Source organism: Artemia sp. Qi Xiang Cuo, chromosome 14 (genome assembly GCF_049724085.1).
Source record: "Artemia sp. Qi Xiang Cuo chromosome 14, ASM4972408v1, whole genome shotgun sequence".
Classification (NCBI taxonomy): Eukaryota; Metazoa; Arthropoda; class Branchiopoda; order Anostraca; family Artemiidae; genus Artemia; species Artemia sp. Qi Xiang Cuo.
In genome coordinates this window covers 31722439-31742071 of record NC_142807.1, presented here as the reverse complement: position 1 = coordinate 31742071, position 19633 = coordinate 31722439, and the positions used below count along the sequence as shown (strand labels likewise).

At 36.4% G+C, this 19633-nt stretch overlaps 1 protein-coding gene across 1 annotated transcript in view; it reads right to left on the bottom strand.

Moving 5' to 3' along the window:
• Positions 1-19633, bottom strand: part of LOC148944366 (uncharacterized) — a 469003-nt gene that overhangs the window by 147451 nt on the left and 301919 nt on the right. The window contains exon 12 of the mRNA XM_089099911.1: positions 15258-15347. Within this exon, the coding sequence (XP_088956037.1) occupies positions 15258-15347 (90 nt within the window). The remainder of the gene's footprint in view (positions 1-15257; positions 15348-19633) is intronic.

Sequence of the window (19633 nt, the reverse complement as noted above, 5' to 3'; positions counted from 1 at the left end):
AATTTCCAGAACTTTCAACTGCGGGAAACAAAATGGCTATCTCAAAATTTTGATTGGATATATTTGGGGAAATGGTGGGCGTGAAAAGGGTGTTAGTTGCCTTCCAATCACTTTTGACTATTAAACGGGCACTAGCCATTTCAATTTCCATTCGACTGAGCCCTTTTTGAAGTTTCTACGACAATGCTTTCAATAAGAACCTTATATGTCCCCAGGGCATAACTTGCAACATTTGCCCTGAGGGTTTTGGGGCAATGTTCTCCTCAAAAATATAATTTCTATCTGGAAATCAACTGCGCTGAACAAAATGGCTATCTCAAAACTTTTTTGAATGTGTTTGGGGAAATGGTGGGCGTCAAAGGGGTGTTAGTTGCCTTCCAATCACTTTCGACTATTAAAAAGGGTAGAAGCCACTCCGATTTCCAATCGAATAAGCCCTTTTTGAAGTTTTTTACGACAACTCCTTCGATACGAAGTGCCTACCCTTTTAATTGGGTGTGTTTGGGGAAAGGGTGGGCATGAGAGGGGGTTAGTTGCCCTCAAATAACTTTGGACTATTAAAAAGGCACTAGCCCTTTGAGTTTCCGATCGAATGAGCCCTTTTTCATGTTTCTACGACAAAGATTTCCATAAAAACCTTATATGCCCCCAGGATATAACTTATAACCCTTGCCCCGAACACTGCGGGGAAGTGTCCTGCTCAAAGGTAAAATTTCCAGAACTTTCAACTGCGGGAAACAAAATGGCTATCTCAAAATTTTGATTGGATATATTTGGGGAAATGGTGGGCGTGAAAAGGGTGTTAGTTGCCTTCCAATCACTTTTGACTATTAAAAGGGCACTAGCGATTTCAATTTCCATTCGACTGAGCCCTTTTTGAAGTTTCTATGACAACGCTTTCAATAAAAACCTTATATGCCCCCAGGGCATAACTTGCAACATTTGCCCTGAGGGTTTTGGGGCAATGTCCTCCTCAAAAATATAATTTCTATCTGGAAATCAACTGCGCTGAACAAAATGGCTATCTCAATTTTTTTTTGAATGTGTTTGGGGAAATGGTGGGCATGAAAGGGGTGTTTGTTGCCTTCTAATCACTTTCGACTATTGAAAAGGGTAGAAGCCACTCTGATTTCCAATCGAATAAGCCCTTTTTGAAGTTTCTACGACAACTCCTTCGATACGAAGTGCCCTGTTCTAAAGAAAAAACAAATAAACAATACGTTGTGCCAACATCGTTCTTTACTTAGGCAGCGATATTACGCTGAAATTGATTAAAGGACAGTTGTCCCCCCTCCCCACATCTATCATTTCCCCAAATACATCAAAAGAAAATTTTTAGTTAGCCAATTTCTTAAGCGTAGTTGAAAGGTCCAGTAATTATGCCTCTAAAGATTAACCCCCCCCCCCCGCGTCCCAGAGCTCTCAGGGCAAGGGTTATAAGTTATGCACCGGGGGCATATACGGTTCTTGTGGAAAGGGTGGTCACATAAAATTCAGGGAGGGATCATTGGATTGGAAATTGAAAGGTCTAGTGTCCTATTTTAATAGTCAAAAGTGATTAGAGAACAACAAGCCACCCCTCGCCCATCATTTCCTCAAACACAAGGATCACAGGAAGTGCCATAGTGCTGCCTAAGTAAAGAGCGATGTGGGCGTAATGTATTTTTTTTTTTTTTTATTTAGACCAGGGCTCTTCGTATCGAAGGGGTTGTCGTAGAAACTTTGAAAAGGGCTCATTCAATTGAAAATTGAAAGGGTTAGTGTTCTTTTTAATAGTTGAAAGTGGTTGGAGGGCAATCAACCCCCTCCTACGCCCACCATTTCCCCAAAATATCCAATCAAAATTTTGAGATAGCCGTTTTGCTCAACGTGGCGCTTTACTGAAAACAAAATATGTTTTAATTTTTTTTTTCTATTTTTTACTTTCATAAATAAGAAATTATTAAATCTATAGGGAATAAATAGCATTGTATGTCAATTAAATTAACAATACACGGTCATTTGTTATATTTTTTCAGTGACGCACAAATTATGTTCTGGTCTTGAGAAGGCAGGGGTTTTCAGCCCTACTCATGTTAATTTTTGCTCGTTTTGAGTTTGACTCAGCTATTTACTATAACTTCTCTTCGTTTTAAGTTTCATTTATTTATGGATTTTCATTTGTGGTAGTTTTACGCTTTGAAGACTGTTTGACTTTATTTCTGCTCATTTTCGGCTGAATGAAGCTCTTTACTTTTTTTTGACAAACTTGTTTTGTGAAAAACGTTTTCTAAAATCTCAGAATAAAGTAGTTTTATCTTGGTGGATTGTACTAATTTATTAACGATATACTATTTTTATTGCAATAAAAAGTGTTTTTTTTTCATTGAGCATCTTCGGTAAGACTGTAAAAAATAATGTATAAAGGAACTTTTCTGAAATATGTGCTTCATTAAAAGGAGGGGGGATATGGTGAGAGATCTAATAAATAAACCCTAGTTACTTTTTAAGCTATTTTGTGTAACCAAAAAGAACAACTAATTCTCGCTAAAAGAAACAATGTCAGCTTCGCGAGCCAAAATCTAGTTACAAGTTTTTCTGGCAAATTCCAGTTCAGCAAAACATTTACTTACTTTCTTTAGACGTAGAACTATGATTCTGCAATCTTGAAGAAATTCAGTGATTAGTACCTAGTCAGTATCTAATCAAATTTAATTAGTATGTAATCTAATCAAAATCTGCCCAAGAGTGCCACTTTGAACCCTCAGTTCAAGTAGGTTAAAATCCTTTAAAAATTCTGATTTCATAAATATACAACGTGTTCGCCTCTCCATTAAAATGTGCCTAAGAAGTTCCTGTTTTGAAGTGACGACCAACCATAGATACATCAACTCCAATATATGCCACAAAAATCCATTCCAAATCTTTATAAATTTGAACACCAACAAATATTTTTACAGAATCTTAATAGGCATCAGAAGACAACTTAGTCCCTTCTTGATCCATTTTCTGGGTAGTTTATATTTTTCCACCTTTTTTTCTTGTTCATTGGAGTCTTCTTGGCCAAACAAGTTACGATATAAGTTTTCAGGGGATTGGGAAAAGACCTTTTTCGCCCTTCTGGTCCCCAATTTTGGAAAACTATTCTTCTAAACATTTTTTTTGTTTTAGGTTCATCTTGGACTAAGGACTTGTGGCTGCAAGTTTAGAGCTTATCTGGGACATAATATTTTTCACCATATTAAAGATCTATGACCTTCTTCACTCTCCAAATAAGAATACGTCGTCTCTTTAACCTAAACAAATGATCCGTTCAAAATTCAAGACAATTGAAAAAAAAAAGTGTCTGACCCTTTTTCGGCTGGAATTCTGATTTGGCATGTAAATTAAAAAAAAGCACAATCTCTCTGTTTCTTGCAAAACCGAACAAAAAGTTGAACACTTTTTCAACTCAGCAAAGGATAAAACTGATCCTATACTGGGTAGGGGTGTCTACAGAATCCCGTGTTCATGTGGGAAATTTTACATTGGTAGAACCCATCAACAAATCCATACAGAATCCATCACAGAATCCATACAGAGTTAAAATGGAAAAATCAGAGGCAACGCTATAGCGTAGCCTATAGTAAAGGCCCTACGGCTCCAATGTTTTATTATTTTTTTTCCCAGAGGCACTTCATATGGAAGGGTTCATCGTAGAAACTTCAAAGGGGGCTCATTCGATTGGAAATCGAGAGTTTTAGTGCCCTTTTTAATAGTCGAAAGTGATTGGAGGGGAGAGCAACTAGCAACCCCCCCCCCGCCCATCATTCTCCCAAACACATCCAATCAAAATTTTGAGATAGCCATTTTGTTCAACGTAGTCGATTTCCAAATATAATTTTTTTTTTGAGGAGTACACTCCCCCAAAACCCTCAATGAAAGGGTTTTAAGTTATGCCCCGGGGGCATATAAGGTTTTTAATAGAAGGCGTTGCCGTAGAAACTTCAAAACAGGCTTATTCGATTGGAAATTCAAAGGACTAGTGCCCTTTTCTAATAGTCGAAAGTGATTGGAGGGCAACTAGCCCCCTCCCCCACGCCTAGAAATCCTCCCAACACATCCACACAAAAGGTTGAGATAGCCATTTTGGTCAGCGTAATTGATTTCTACATAGAAAATGTCTTTTTGAGGAGGACATTCCCTCATAACCCTCAGGGCAAGGGTTTTAAGTTATGCCTTGGGGACATATAAGATTTTTATAGAAGGCGTTGCCGTAAAAACTTCAAAAAGGCTCACTGGATTGGAAGTTCAAAGGGCTAGTGCCCTTTTTAATAGTCGAAAGTGATTGAAGGGCAACTACCCCCCCACGCCCATTATTCTTCCAAAAACATCCAATCAAAATTTTTAGATAGCCATTTTGTTCAACGTAGTTGATTTTCAGATAAAAATATGTTTTTGAGGAGGACACTCCCCCACAACCCTCAGGGCAAGAGTTTTAAGTTATGCCCGGGGGGCATATAAGGTTTTTATAGAAGGCGTTATCGTATAAACTTCAAAAAAGGTTCATTCTATTGGAAATTCAAAGGGCTAGTTCCCTTTTTAATAGTCAAAAGTGATTGGAGGGCAACTAGCCCCCCCCCCACGCCCATCATTCCCCCAAACACATCCAATCAAAATTTTGAGATAGCCATTTTGTTCAGCGTAGTTACTTTCCAGATAGAAAAAAAATTTTTGAGGAGGACACTCCCCCACAACCCTCATGGCAAGGGTTTTAAGTTATGCCCTGGGGGCATATAAGGTTTGTATAGAAGGCGTTTTCGTAGAAACTTCACAAATGGGACTCATTCGATTGGAAATTCAAAGGGCTAGTGCCCTTTTTAATAGTCAAAAGTGATTGTAGGGCAACCAATTCCTCTCTTACGTCCACCTTTTCCCAAACACATCCAATCAAAATTTTGACATAGCCATTTTATCAAACGTAGTTTTAAGTTCTGGAAATTACGTCTTTGAGGAAGACAACTCCCCCACAACCCTCAGGGCAAGGGTTGTAAATTATGCCCTGGGGGCATATATGGATAGTTCCCTTTTAAATATTCGAAAGTGATTCTAAGGCAACTGACACCCCTTCCACGCCCACCATTTCCCCAAACACATCCAATCAAAATTTTAATATATACATTTTGTTCAACGTTCTTGAAAGTTCTCGAAATTATATGTTTGAGCAGGACACTCTCCCCACAGTCTTCAGGGGTAAGGGTTATAATTTATGCCCTGGGGGCATATATGGCTCTTATGGAAGGAATGCTCGTATAAACTTCCGAGAGGGCTCATTTGATTAAAAATTGAAAGTTCTAGTTCACTTTTTAAGCTTAAAAAGATATTCGAGGGTAACCAGCTCCCCCCCAAAACCCTTTTTTCCCAAATGCATCCAATAAAAATTTGAAGATAGCTATTTTGTTATAAATAGTTCAAAGATCATCTAATAAGAATTCCGTTGTCGACACAACCCACGAGGGCCCGAGGGCAGGTGTTGTAAATTATGCCCTGGGGGTGTTTATGGGTCTTATGGAAGGGATGCTCGTATTAACTTCAAAGAGGAATCATTTGATTGGAAATTGAAAGTTCTGGTTCACTTTTTAAGAGTCAAAAGAGATTGGAGGAAACCTAGCCCTCCCCCTCCACGCCCTTTTTCTCAAACCCATCCGATAAGAACTTTGAGAAAGCTTTTTTTAAAAAATGGTTCAAAGACCATATAACAAAAAATCAGGAGTCAACACAACCTCTCCCCCCCCCCCCAGGGCCTGAGGGCAGGTGTTGTAAGTTATGCTTTGGGGGATTATATGAAGGGATGCTCGTAAAAAATTCAGAGATAGCTCATTTGATTTGAAATTGAAATTTCTAATTCAGTTTTTTAGAGTAAAAAGAGATAGGAGGGCAACTATCCACCTCCCCCCCATGCCACTTTTTCCCCAAATACATCCAATAAAAATTCTGAGATAGCCATTAAGTTAAAAATTGCTCAAAAGTCAAATAACAAAAACTCAGGTGTCGTCACAACCCAGGGCCAGGGGACAGGCGTTGTAAGTTATACCCTGGGGCATATATTGTTCGTATGAAAGAGATGCTCGTATAAACTTCATAGAGGGCTCGTGTGATTGGAAATTGAAAGTTCTAGCTCCCTTTTTAAGAGTCAAAAGAGTTAAACTAGCCCCCACGCTCTTTTTTTCCCCAAACCCGTCCGCTAAAAATTTTGAGATAACCAGTGTTTTGAAGATTGTTCAAAAATTAGATAATAAAAACGCTCCCCAGATCCCGGGGGATAGGCATTGTAAGTGTTTTCATGGGGGCATATATGGTTCTTATGAAAGGGATGCTCGTATAAACTTCAGAGGGGGCTCATTTGATTGAAAATTAAAAGTTCTAGCTCAATTTTGTAAGAGTCAAAAGATTTCCGAGGGCAACTCGCCCCCCCCCCTCAAACCGTTTTTTCCCCAAGCCCATGCGATAAAATTTTTATAATACCGATTTCATTAAAAATAGTTCAAATGTCAGATAAGAAAAAATCCTGTGTCGACGGAACCCGCCAGGGCCCGGAGGCAGGCGTTATGAGCAATGCTCTAGGGGCATATATAGTTCGTATGGAAGGGATGCTCGTATAAACTTTGGAGAGGGCTCATTTGATCGGAAATTGAAAGTTCTTGTTCCCTTTTTAAGAGACAAAAGAGATCAGAGGGCACCTCGCCCCCCCCCCCTCCTCCACTCCCTAAATGCATCAGATAAAAATTTTGAGAGAGACAGTTTGTTAAAAATAGTTCAAAGTTCTGATAACAAAAAACTCCGGTGTCGACACAGCCCCCCGAGCCGTGGGGTAGACGTTGTAAGTTATGCCCTTGGGGCATATATGGTTGTTATGGAAGGTATTCTCCAATAGACTTCCTAGAGGGCTCATTTGATTGAAAATTGAAAGTTGTAATTCACTTTTTAAGAGTCAAAAGTGATTGGAGGGCAGCTAGGCTCCCCCACACTCCATTTATTTTTTTCCCAGAGACACTTCATATAGTTGTATATGAACACACGATCGTCGTATAAACTTCAAAGAGGGCTCATTCGATTGGAAATCGAGAGTTCTAGTGCCATTTTTAAGAGTCAAAAGTGATCAGAGGGCAACTGGTCTCCCCAATTTGAGGTAGCCTCTTTGTTAAAAATAGTTCAAAGATTAGATAAAAAAAACTCTTGTGTCGACACAACCCCCTCCCCCCAGGGTCGGGGCAGGCATTGTAAGTATTGCTCTGGGGGCATATATGTTTCTTATAGAAGGTATGATCGTATAAACTTCAGAGAGGGTTCATTTGAATGGAAATTAAAAGTTGTATTTCATTTTCTGAGAGTGAAATAAGATCGGAGGGCAACTTTCCCTTCCCGCCCTCCACGCCTTTGGGTGTATCGGATGGACAAACCCATCCGATAAAAATTTCAGGTGACCATTTTTTTTAAATAATTAAACCATCAGATATTAATACTCCAGGGTTGACACAACCCCCTAGGGCTCAGGGAAAGGCGTTGTAAGTTATACTTATAGATACATCAACTCCAATATATGCCACTAAAATCCATTCCAAATCTTTATAAATTTGAACACCAACAAATATTTTTACAGAATCTTAATAGGCATCAGAAGACAACTTAGTCCCTTCTTGATCCATTTTCTGGGTAGTTTATATTTTTCCACCTTTTTTTCTTGTTCATTGGAGTCTTCTTGGCCAAACAAGTTACGATACAAGTTTTCAGGGGATTGGGAAAAGACCTTTTTCGCCCTTCTGGTCCCCAATTTTGGAAAACTATTCTTCTAAACATTTTTTTTGTTTTAGGTTCATCTTGGACTAAGGACTTGTGGCTGCAAGTTTAGAGCTTATCTGGGACATAATATTTTTCACCATATTAAAGATCTATGACCTTCTTCACTCTCCAAATAAGAATAAGTCGTCTCTTTAACCTAAACAAATGATCTGTTCAAAATTCAAGACAATTGAAAAAAAAAGTGTCTGACCCTTTTTCGGCTGGAATTCTGATTTGGCATGTAAATTAAAAAAAGCACAATCTCTCTGTTTCTTGCAAAACCGAACAAAAAGTTGAACACTTTTTCAACTCAGCAAAGGATAAAACTGATCCTATACTGGGTAGGGGTGTCTACAGAATCCCGTGTTCATGTGGGAAATTTTACATTGGTAGAACCCATCAACAACTAGGTAAACGTCTGCATGAGCACAAAATTTCAATAGATAAGTCCCTGAGATTGGAAAATAACAATGACAACTTTGATTCGGTATTGGATTCGTATATTTTCGTAAATCCGACCCATCTGGTTCTTTTTGACGAGGCAATCTTAATATCAACAACCACAAACTTTTAAAGAGGTAATTGAGATAAAAAAAAAACATGAACCAAAATTTAGCAATAAATAGACTACTACTACTACTAACAACTCATCGCAGCACCAAGCCGCCTGAGGCCAACACAGCTACGCACGCTCCTCCTCCACCCCAATCTATTTAAAGCCTCCCTTTTTACACCCGCCCACGAAGTTCCCATTTCCTTTAAATCTTTCTTTATGACGTCCTCTCAACCCAGACGGGGACGACCTGCTTTCCGTTTAGCCCTAGATGGTTGGCCGAAAAGAACCATCTTCGGCAATCTGTCATCCTTCATCCACAGAACCTGCCCTAACCATCTCAGCCTCTCTTTCATTATAGCCTTATAGAGTGGGACTGAAACACATTTTTTGCACAGCGTATTGTTTGAAATACGGTCAGTCAGCCGGGTACCCAGAACAATCCGTAAGCAATTTCTCTGGAAACCACCTAGACAATCTTCATCCGCTTTTCGGAACGCCCATGCTTCAGAGCCATACAAAAACAGTATCGAGTCAAAATGGAAACTGCATAATTGGAGTCGTCATAGCTGAAAACCTAATTTAGGAGAATTACAGTCCCCCGTCTTGGCCAGAAAGGAAAATAGTTTTTTTGTATGGTAAGTAGTGATTTGTCTGCATTTTTTATTCTAGCTTTATTTTTTTTTGCCGGTGCTGGGACGCCAAAGCATCATAGAGAGATGTTTAAGGGATCATTAGAAATTAAATAGCTACATCTAGAGTTTTTTTTTTAAGAAATAAAAAATAATATAATAAAAAATGCCACACTTGACAAAAGCTACATTTTTAAATACAAAATGATTGAACATACATATATTTTAACAAGAGTTTGATGTCTTAAGTGATTACTTAGGCAAAAGTGACAAAAAATATTTCACTTTTTACCGGGTCCTTGCTAAGAAAAAGTCGAAGATTTTTTCCTGTGTTATATATTGATAGCCATATAGCAATATAGAACGCATACGTAAAATGTTGATAAGGGGTTGGAACCTCCGGGGTAGAAATCTTAAATTATATTCGAATTATGAGCACACTAATTCTTTTTTTCTCAAGTTTAACATATCTATAATGTAAAAGCCTTCAAAATTCTCCTTCCAGGTGGATAACACACCCCAGAGATGAATGTAGACTAAAATCTCTAACTGTTGTAAAGACAGACAATAGCTTTCCTCCTCTGGAAATTCTTTCCACATATCTGGGAAAATTGTTCTTGAATACATGTTTCAATAAAGGCTGTGGTTCACTCTCTACTAAGGTGCCCCTAGGAGGGAACCGCCAATAGTTCAAAATTTATATAGAATCTTATGATCAACTTTTTTTTATAGTGATTACTAAAATACAAGATGGATTAATTTTAAATTTGTACGGTAAAGGTTATTAGTATAAAGAAATTTTGACAAATGTACAAAAAGGTGTGATAGGGAGCAAAAAGAGGGTTGGTCCTAGATTATTGATAGGGACTCATTTGAATATAATTCTAGGGATCCAATGCCATTTTTAAGTGAAAAGGGGATAGCACCACAGGAGTTGACTTTGGCATTTACTCTACGAAAGACGCGTCAGAGGAATATAATGAATATTCAACTCAGCTTTGCCTCTAACTTCCTTTTATTTGTGAGAATGTTTGATAAACGGAATGTGTGTTAAATGTCAGTATTACTCTAATTACATGGTTTATGTTCGGAGAATTTACTAAATACTTAATTTCGATGAGTACCAACAACAACGACGTTCATCATCCACTAATGGCGAATGTTGAATATGTCAGAAATTTGAATTTTCTTTACCTTATTTCAGCAATTAAATAAATAAAAAACAAGTTTTTTCAACTGAAAGTAAAAAAAAAAAAAAAAAATAAAAACGGAAAGAAATTACTCCGTATATATTAGGGTTGCCACCTTCTCATACCTTGCTCTGCACAGTTTTCTGAACTTTTAAAACAACTTCATATTCTAATCAAATGGCCCTTATGTTTCAGAAGTCGTTCTTAACAAAATCGGGGGGAAAAAAAAACTTTAGCGTAAGAAGCAAGGTATTGAGGAGGAGGGCAACCCCTTCATATACGGAATAATTTTTGTTCCTTTTAAGTCTTAATATTTCTTCTTACTTTCAGATGAAAAAACTTGTATTTAATATTTGATTTCTGGTCGTTTTTTAATGATGCCGGTCATCCTCCATGAAAAATCTTCTCCCCTCAAGGGAAAATCCTTTGTGTAAAGTTTCTCCCACATAATATATACCCCCCACACACAATTTCTTCCAAATAAGTCCTTCATCGCTGAAAATTCTGTGCCCTCCGTAAAATTTCTTGCAGAAGATTCAGCCTGAAAAATTCTCCTTAGCATACTTCGATTTGAAAAAAGACTACAAGTTCTAATCGTTTTTCCGATCACTCTGGAAATTCTCCCTTCCGTAAGAAATTATTTCCCAGAAATCCAAACACGCTGAAAATTTCCCCTGGACAATACCCCTGGAACCTGTGGATTTGTCCTGTTTTGTAAGGATTTTGTGTTTGATATGAGGTCCTCCACAAGCTATGCTTCTTGGGACTTCTAGCGCTTAAGTCTAGTTATGTAATAATTGTAGTATTGAATAAATTGAATTGAAATAAATTGAACTGAATTGAACTTCTCCGAGACGCTTTCTGAGCTTAGCGTGGCTAGATGAGTATGAGCAATATAGGAAAGTCCTTCGGACTGTGTTACGAAGAGCAAAGCGTGGCTACCTGCACCAAAAGCTGATGGAAAGCGGGAACGATGGTCGAAAAGTTTGGCAAATTATCAACTCGGTACTACGGCCAACCAGTAACTCTTCAACATTACCAGCGAAATTGGTTGTGAATGATGAAGAAATTACCGAACCTACACAAGTTGCCGTATCGCTGAGTACATTTTTCGCAAAAATCGGCCAAACCACTGCAAACTCCGTCGGGACACCACCTAAATTATACAAAAAATACCTTTGCCCGAAGTGCATGAAATCAATGGCAGTGGGTCCTGTAGCACCAGGTGAACTCGAATTACTCGTAAAAATTTGAAGGGCTCTTCTGCTTTAGGTTTTGACCTGGTCCACACAAAGGCACTGAAAGCAGTAGTGACGACCATTACTGAGCCTCTAACTTACCATGTAAATCTTTTATTAGATAAAGGGGTCTTTCCTAAATGTTAAAAAAGGCAAAGATAATACCTCTTCACAAAGGTGGGTGTCATACAGACACAGAAAACTGTAGATCAATCTCAATCTTATCAGTTTTCTCGAAAGTCTTTGAAACGCCAATGAAAAACCAGCTTTGCCAATATTTAGAGGCTAAAGGCTTTTTTAACAGCCACCAATTCGGGTTTAGGGCTGGTCATTCAACCGAAGACGCCCTTACTTCACTAAGTTTATTCGTAAACGGAATCCTCGATTCGGGTGCTTTACCTGCAGCTGTGCTTCTAGATATTAAGAAAGCGTTTGATAGCATGCACCACGAAATACTACTAGGAAAGCTGGATGATATTAGAGTTCGTGGCTAAATCCTAGATTGGCTTAAGTCTTACCTGAAATATGGTCAAAATTACACAGGAAATGAACATACGAATGATGTCGTAGTTAGCTGCGGGGTGCCACAGGGCTCTAAATTTGGACCGGTATTGTTTCTTGTTCACGTAAATGATCTTCAGCAAGTACTGACTCCTGCAAGTCGTAGCCCTTATTGCTGCAAACTATGTCACCCACAAACGACGCCAGGGTCTATAGTAGAAGCCGACAACGAGCTTACGGCATTTGCGGATTATTCACTTATGGCAAGCTCAGAATGGAACATCAAGTCTCTCAAAACGAAGCTACAAACCACTTCATGAAGAAACGTACCTGTGGATGGACGCAAATCGTCTAGTCATCAACATTGACAAATCGAGTGTTTTATTTTTTTCATGTATAGATTCGCTGGCTCCTGATGTGATTGGTATTGAAACCTCTAGTGGACTTATCAAGAGACCAGAAAAAGGACATGTTCGCTATCTGGGGTTTTAATCGACGAAAACCTCTCGTTCAGACACCACATAGCAAGTGTCGAAACGAAGCTTTCAAGGAACCTTGGAATCTTGAGAAAACTCAGTCACCATTTCCCTTAAAAAAAATACTGATCCTGATTTACAATGCAGTTATCAAGCCTCACATTCAATATTGTTCTACAGTTTGGCAATCTAATTTCAAGACACATTTACAGAGACTAAACTCACTTCACAATAAAGCACTTCAAATTTTAGGCCCAGCCCCGAACAGATTATCAATGGCATTACTTTACAGACTATCTTGCACCGTTTTTGTTTAAAAAATTTTTCAGGAACACTACCATCACCATTTAAAGGCTTATTCACACTAGCATCACAAATTCATAGTTTAAATACACGATCTTCATCAGACATTTATATACCCCCGACACCGACGACTAGGTCGGAATTTTCTCTTAGAATTGCGTGTGCTAGAGAGTGGAATGCACTTCCGCAAGAGCTGAAATCATATAGGTCTCTCGGCTCCTTTAAAAAGAATGTAAAAAAATATCTAAAAGATTAAAAATTTATTTACTAGATTTGTTTTATTATTATTATGTTTAGAATTTTTTGATATTATTATTATTTATTATTTATTAGTTTCATACTTCAAGGGGTGTGAGCGGAGGAGAAGTTCTGTTAAATTTATTGTTATTTGATGGCGAATCGGGTTTGGAAATTGGAGAGGACAGGAGGCCACGCTGTATATAGAGTGTGCAATTATTACGGGCCCAAACGTGCATCAATGCTCAAGGAATTGAGTTAAGAGTATTTTTACATTTAAAAAAAAAAATTAAAACCCATATTGAACTTGAACTTGAATATACAAAGAGAAATAAAATTGAGACAAATAAAAAGGATTTTTTTTGTAGGAATTCTCTCAAATCCCCCCAGTGTGAAATTTCCCCCGGAAAACTGACCCACGGATAATTTCACTCCAAAGGGAAAATTATCCCAATGCAAACCCACCCTAAGCACAAAATCCCCTCCCATCCCCCCAAAAATGTCCTTATACTTCCCAATAACAAATACTATACGTCAACAATGGTTAAATTTTATATTTTAAACACACATCCTGAAGGGCGGGGGGGGGGGGTGAGTAATGTTAACTCCAAAAGAATAGTTTAGGGGCTTTTCAACTGTGTTGAACAAAATCGCCATCTCAAAGTGTGGATCCGACAATTTTGAGGAAAAAAGGACATCGGAGGGGGTTAGTTGCCCTCCAATATTTTTGGTCATTTAGAAACGGCACTAGAACTTTTAATTTATGTTCAAATGAGCCCTATTGCCATATTCTAGGACCATTGGTTCGATACAATTGCCCCTAAAAAAAACAAAAAAAAAAAAACAAATAAATGAACATCCGTAATCTTATTTCTAAAAAAGAATCCACATTTTTGCAAATAGGAGCTTGGAACCTCTGCAACAGAGTTATCTGATACGCTTATATTAGATTATCTGATCTGACGGTGTTTATAGTTGAGATTCTTTGATTTCTGGGGGTATTTCTTTCCCCACTTTTTTCCAAAATCAGGCAAATTTTCTCAGGCTTGTAGCCTTTTATAGATAATCCTAATCTTAATGAATGTTATGTATTTGAAATCAGCATAATAAGCCAATTCTTTTGACATACTTATTGATATCAAAACTCCGTTTCTTAGAGTTTCGGTTACTACTGAGCCGTGTCGCTCCTTACTTACGGTTCATTACCATGAACTGTTTGATAAACAAATGGCCCAAAGTTGATGTCAGTTCTTTAACTTTTGTTCTAAGAGGAGTGACCAAAGAATTAAAACAAAACACTGCAAAATGTAAAACAATTTTTAGCAATGTTGTTCAAATTTCATTTATCACATCAACTTAACCTATTGTGATAGTTTCAGTTGTTCAGAAGTTCCTTGCTATTATCACTGTATTTATTTATGAAACAAATTCTTTTGCAATGACAATGTGTTTAGCATTGTTAAAAATTGAATAAGTGTATCAGACTTAATATACCGGATGTCTAAGGCATTCTGATGAGCGTCAACTTCCCAGACATCGTAAGAGATGTTGGATAGGAAATTGATCTAAAAGCCCTGATTTGTGGTTAGGAAAAACACTATTCGAAGTTGAGAAATTTGGCTTTTCGAAGCTAATTGTTCCAAAGTACCCCTGCACAACGGTACTTTTGAGACGGACCAGTTTGTATCGATTGCAGACTTGAATGCGCAAGAATATAATGCAATATTCGATCTTTCACCACCGTACTTGGTATGTGTTGACCACTCACCAGTTAAAATCTATATTGTCCAATTTGGTGTAACTTTGTAACATATGTATGCGGGATAAAGTTTTCATTACCAGTGTTGAGGGGGGAGAATACTCTTATTGCCCAAACGATGATTTTTAATGGTAAAGCTAGTTTTTAAGGGGGCCTACCTAAAGCCTTCTCATTAAGATTTGAAATAATGTTTCAACGAGGGTGGCGGGTTGATTCTCTATGGCTTAAGAAAAAAATATATGTTGAAAAAAATATACACCCTACAGTCATTTGACATTAAAAAACTAGCAACACTGGATAAACTTGAAACTGGCCAAAAACTTGTTCTAGGTCGAACTAAATATCTGTCAGGAAATGTTCAAGACAAGAAAGAGAGCATGGTAAATCTTTTGTTTAATTCACGATTGAAATGTTCATTTCATTGAGCTAGATGCCTTCAAGAAAGGAATTTTTTCTTTATTTATATTGCCATAGCTTTAACTATTGTTTTTATTTCCGTTAAAATATTTCTCTAATATGCTTTCTACCTAAGATTTGGTAACCGATTAGAAGAAAATAAAAGAATACAAACCTTCGCGATCTCTAGATGAGTCCACGTCGTCAATGATAATCCTTATTCCTTCTCCATCGTTAGATAGGGCCGAGTCTTGTCTTCCGGGTTCTTGAAAAGAAGAACATTTAACAACATAGAATCAAAAATAATAATGTTTGTATTTCTTCTTTTTTCTTCCCTGTAATTAACTAAGCAGCAAACGGTCAATACCTTTCTTTACAACCTATGAGTAGTATGCTAATATGCAGACTGACCGGCAAGTCCCCCTATTCTTTTCTTCTATAGTGGCTTAAAATCACGAAGAAGGTTCGACGGCAGTAATATAGTAATTGCGGGTTCTGCCTCACCTAGATCATCCCATTTAATTCACATCATTTTCAGTTCATTTACATCATTTTAACATCAAATATTAAACATTTTGAAAATTTTCCATCCTGACATTCAACATGAAAATAGATCCTTGGAAATTAAGTTTGGTCCCATTTTTATACTCTTTTACAATGTGAACACGGGTTCTAGGCCCCACCTAGATCACCTCAGCAATTTGCCCCATTTTCAATTAAGTTCACACCGTTTTAAATGAAAGTTTCCAACATTTTTACAATTTCCCATCATGAGCTTTAACATCAAAACACGTCTTGTAAAATAAAAATATAATGAATTTGTGAAATAAGAGCTTAGTTATATTCCATTTTTCCTATACTACTGATAAAATGATATAATCTAAAACGATTTAATATTTAATTGATAGATCGGTATCTAAATAATTTATATTAGCTTTATTTTTCTTTCATTAATCTTTAAAACCATAGCTTTGTCTAATTTTTAAATTTCTTTTCAAGATCAGCTGCTACGAATGAAAACGCTTAGTTTCAAATAGATAAACCTTTTCACCTTTAAAATCAATAATGATAACGATTTTCTTTCCATATTTAGGCTTAGCACATTTCATTGCTTTAATCGTGTATTCCATTCCAATGTCTAAATCTTCTTTCCTAATAGTTCGATTATATTTATTTTCCATTTTCATGTTGTTTAAAAGTTTCTTCATTTATTAGTAAATAATTTTATTAAACAAATTTCCCGAATTAGAAATAATTATTATTCCTTTAATAACCTTTGCCTTGCTTCCCAGAAATCTTTCACCGGTGAAAGATTTCTGGGAAGAAATCCAAACACGCATCAGAAATAACTTGAGTAATGACGCGTTACTTGGTTGGATAGTGTGCATAGCCTTAGCATTCTAGGAAAAGATGGTTTTTATTTTTAATAGGTTTGTATTTTTCATTTCGCTTAAAAGTTTCTCCAATTATTAGTAAACTATTTTAGTAAACGAGTTTCCAAATCGAAAATATTTTACATATTAGCATATAATTTAGTATCAATGATTTCCACGATTGCTTTTCTTTCTGGAAATATAACGCAGTAAATGTTGCATTGATTAGCAGGTACTTGATGTAATAGAAGTTTATTTTCTACATCAGCAGTTGATCCACTTCGACAAATATTCGATTCATGCTTTGAAACATCAAAAAAAATAAGGATATACTGTTTTAAAATCATTGTAACTTATAATTGTTCCACTGTCAAAATTTTTAGGTTTATATCCTAACTGTAAAATTCACTGATAAGCGTTAGAATAATCTTTATTAGAATAACTTAAGTCCCATTTAAAATTTTCTTGTGGATACTTATATCTTTTTACTCTCACTTCAATTCTATTACTGTTAACATGGTAAAATAACATAATGTTTTGAGTATAACTGTTATCTTTTTCAGAGTTCTGTAACACAGAAACAATTTTGGTTGTATTACTGTGTTCACTGACTACCCTCCATGTTAATTCTTTATGACTTTTATTAACAATTTTATAGGTATTAAACGCTTCCCATCTCAAATGAGCTGCCCTTTCCTAATTCAGGTTTTAATTGTTTCACCTTCTTCGTTCATCCAGCTTCTAATTGAGTCGCTATGGGTAAACTGGAGTGTAATAATGGTAACATCCATGATATTACATCTACTTTATTCATGATGCATTACATCCATGATGCATCATGCACCATTCATGATACATTGCTTCTAATTTAAAATTTAATGCCTTAGATTTTATAACCGTATTGGAAAAATTGTTTCTTTTTAGTATAATTTGATGTTTAACGGCTTTAAAATCATGGTCCAAAAAACTTGACACAGTCCAAATAATCTTTATAATGGTAGATACATAATAACCACGTGACTTTCTTTTGTCTTATTAATTCTTTTAAATAAACCACTATTGAAAGCGATATTTCGTTTTGTTGTGATTGTTCCACCCCCTACTGCACCAGGTGTAAAAGTTCTTTCAAAATCATTTTCAAACAGTTCGTGGTAACGAACTGTAAGTAAGGAGCGACCCGGCTCAATGGTAACCGAAACTCTAGAAAACGGTATTTTGATACAAATAGATACATAAAAAAAATTAAATTTTAATGCTGATTTCAAATGTAGAAGTTTCATCAAGTTTAATCCTACCCATCAAACGTCACGCGCTTGAGCAAATTTGCCTCATTTTCGAATAAAAGGGGGAAACACCCCCTAAAAGTTATAGAACATTAATGAAAATCACACCATCATATTCAGCATAGCAGAGAACCCTACTGTAGAGGTTTCAAGCTCTTATCTACAAAAATGTGGAATTTTGCATTTTTTGCCAGAAGAAAGATCACGGGTGCGTGTTTTTTTTTTTTTTTTTTTATGTGGGAGGATCTTTCCATGAAGGAGGTTTCCATTAGGGAAGGGACATTGCTATGAAGGGGACGCCGGACTTCCAAGCATTATTTAAGATCAGAAATTAAATATATTTAATTATTTAAAGATCAGAAATTAAATATAAAAAAACAAGTTTTTCAGCTGCAACAGCAGCAACATCAAAACTTTAAACGAACAGAAAATATTACATATATGATTAGGTTCACCACTTAGTCAATATCTCGCTCTTTAAGCCAAAGATTTTTTAGTACGTTCATAACAGCTATTTATTCTCATTAACGGCCTTTTTGATTAAGCGGTCATTTTTAAAGAATTGGAACAAAATTCTAACTTTAGCTTAAAGAGCAAGGTATTGACTAGGGGGCGAACCCCCTAATATACGTATTAAAAATATATGTATATAGAAGTTCGTTAAGTAAGTTAATTTGTAAGTTACGTATATTTATTACTAATAAAAACGTTCGTAAATAAAATTAAACAAGTTTCGAGAAAGCCATTTAACAAAATAAAATTAAACTAATATGCAAATTTTGTTTTAATTATTCATGTACGGTGAGCCAAGATCATAACCTGCATTTATTTAAAAACGTTCATTTTTTCCCGAAGTCACCCGATCGAAATTTTGAGATAGCCATTTCGTTCCGCATAGTCGAAAATCTAATTAATATGTCTCTGAGGATGACTTAATCCCCCACTGTTTTCGGGGGAAGGGCTGCAAGTTATAAACATTGCCCATTGTTTACATATAGTGTTGGTTAATGGCAAGTATACAGGCGTTTTCAGGAGGATTTTTTTTTTCTAGTGGGGGGTCCGGTTTAGAGTAGGGGATACGTAGGAGGATCTTTACATGGAGGATATTTCCTTGGGGGAATGGACATTTCTTTGAAGGGGGCGCCAGATCTCCCAGCATTATTTAAAAAACAATCAGAAATTAAATGAAAAAACAAGTTTTTTTAAATTGAAAGTAAGGAGCAACATTAAACATTAAAACGAACAGAAATTATTACGTATATGAGGGGGTTCACCCTCTAGTCAATACCTCGCTCTTTACGCTACAGTTTTTTTTTAGTACTTTGAACAGAGCAATCTATTCTAATTAACCTGCCTTTGTGATTCATGGGTTTGTAATTCGAAGGAACTTTGAACCTTAGAGCAAATAACGTAGTATATCATTAGGGTCGAACTTATATCTATACACTATAAACACTTACGATTAGAGAAATTTGTTGCATAAATCGATGCGCAAGCTACACCAGAAAGCCATCTAGCCAAAAAAAAGAGGAAAATTGATACACGAATTTCATTTTAATTATTGATGTACAGTGAGCCAAAATCAAAGCTGTATTAATTCAAAAACGTTCAGAAATTAATTAAAAAAAAAAGTTTTTTTTAACTGAAAGTAAGGAGCGACATTAAAACTTAAAACGAACAGAAATAATTCCGTATATGAAAGGGGCTTTCTCCTCCTCAACACCTCGCTCTTTACGCTAAAATTTTTATTGTTTTAAAAAATAAAGTTGTGAGAAAGAGTCAAACTTTAACGTAAAGAGCGAGGCGTTGTGGAGGGGAAAGCCCCTTTCATATACGGAGTAATTTATGTTCGTTTTAAGTTTTAATGTCGCTCCTTACTTTCAGTTAAAAAAACT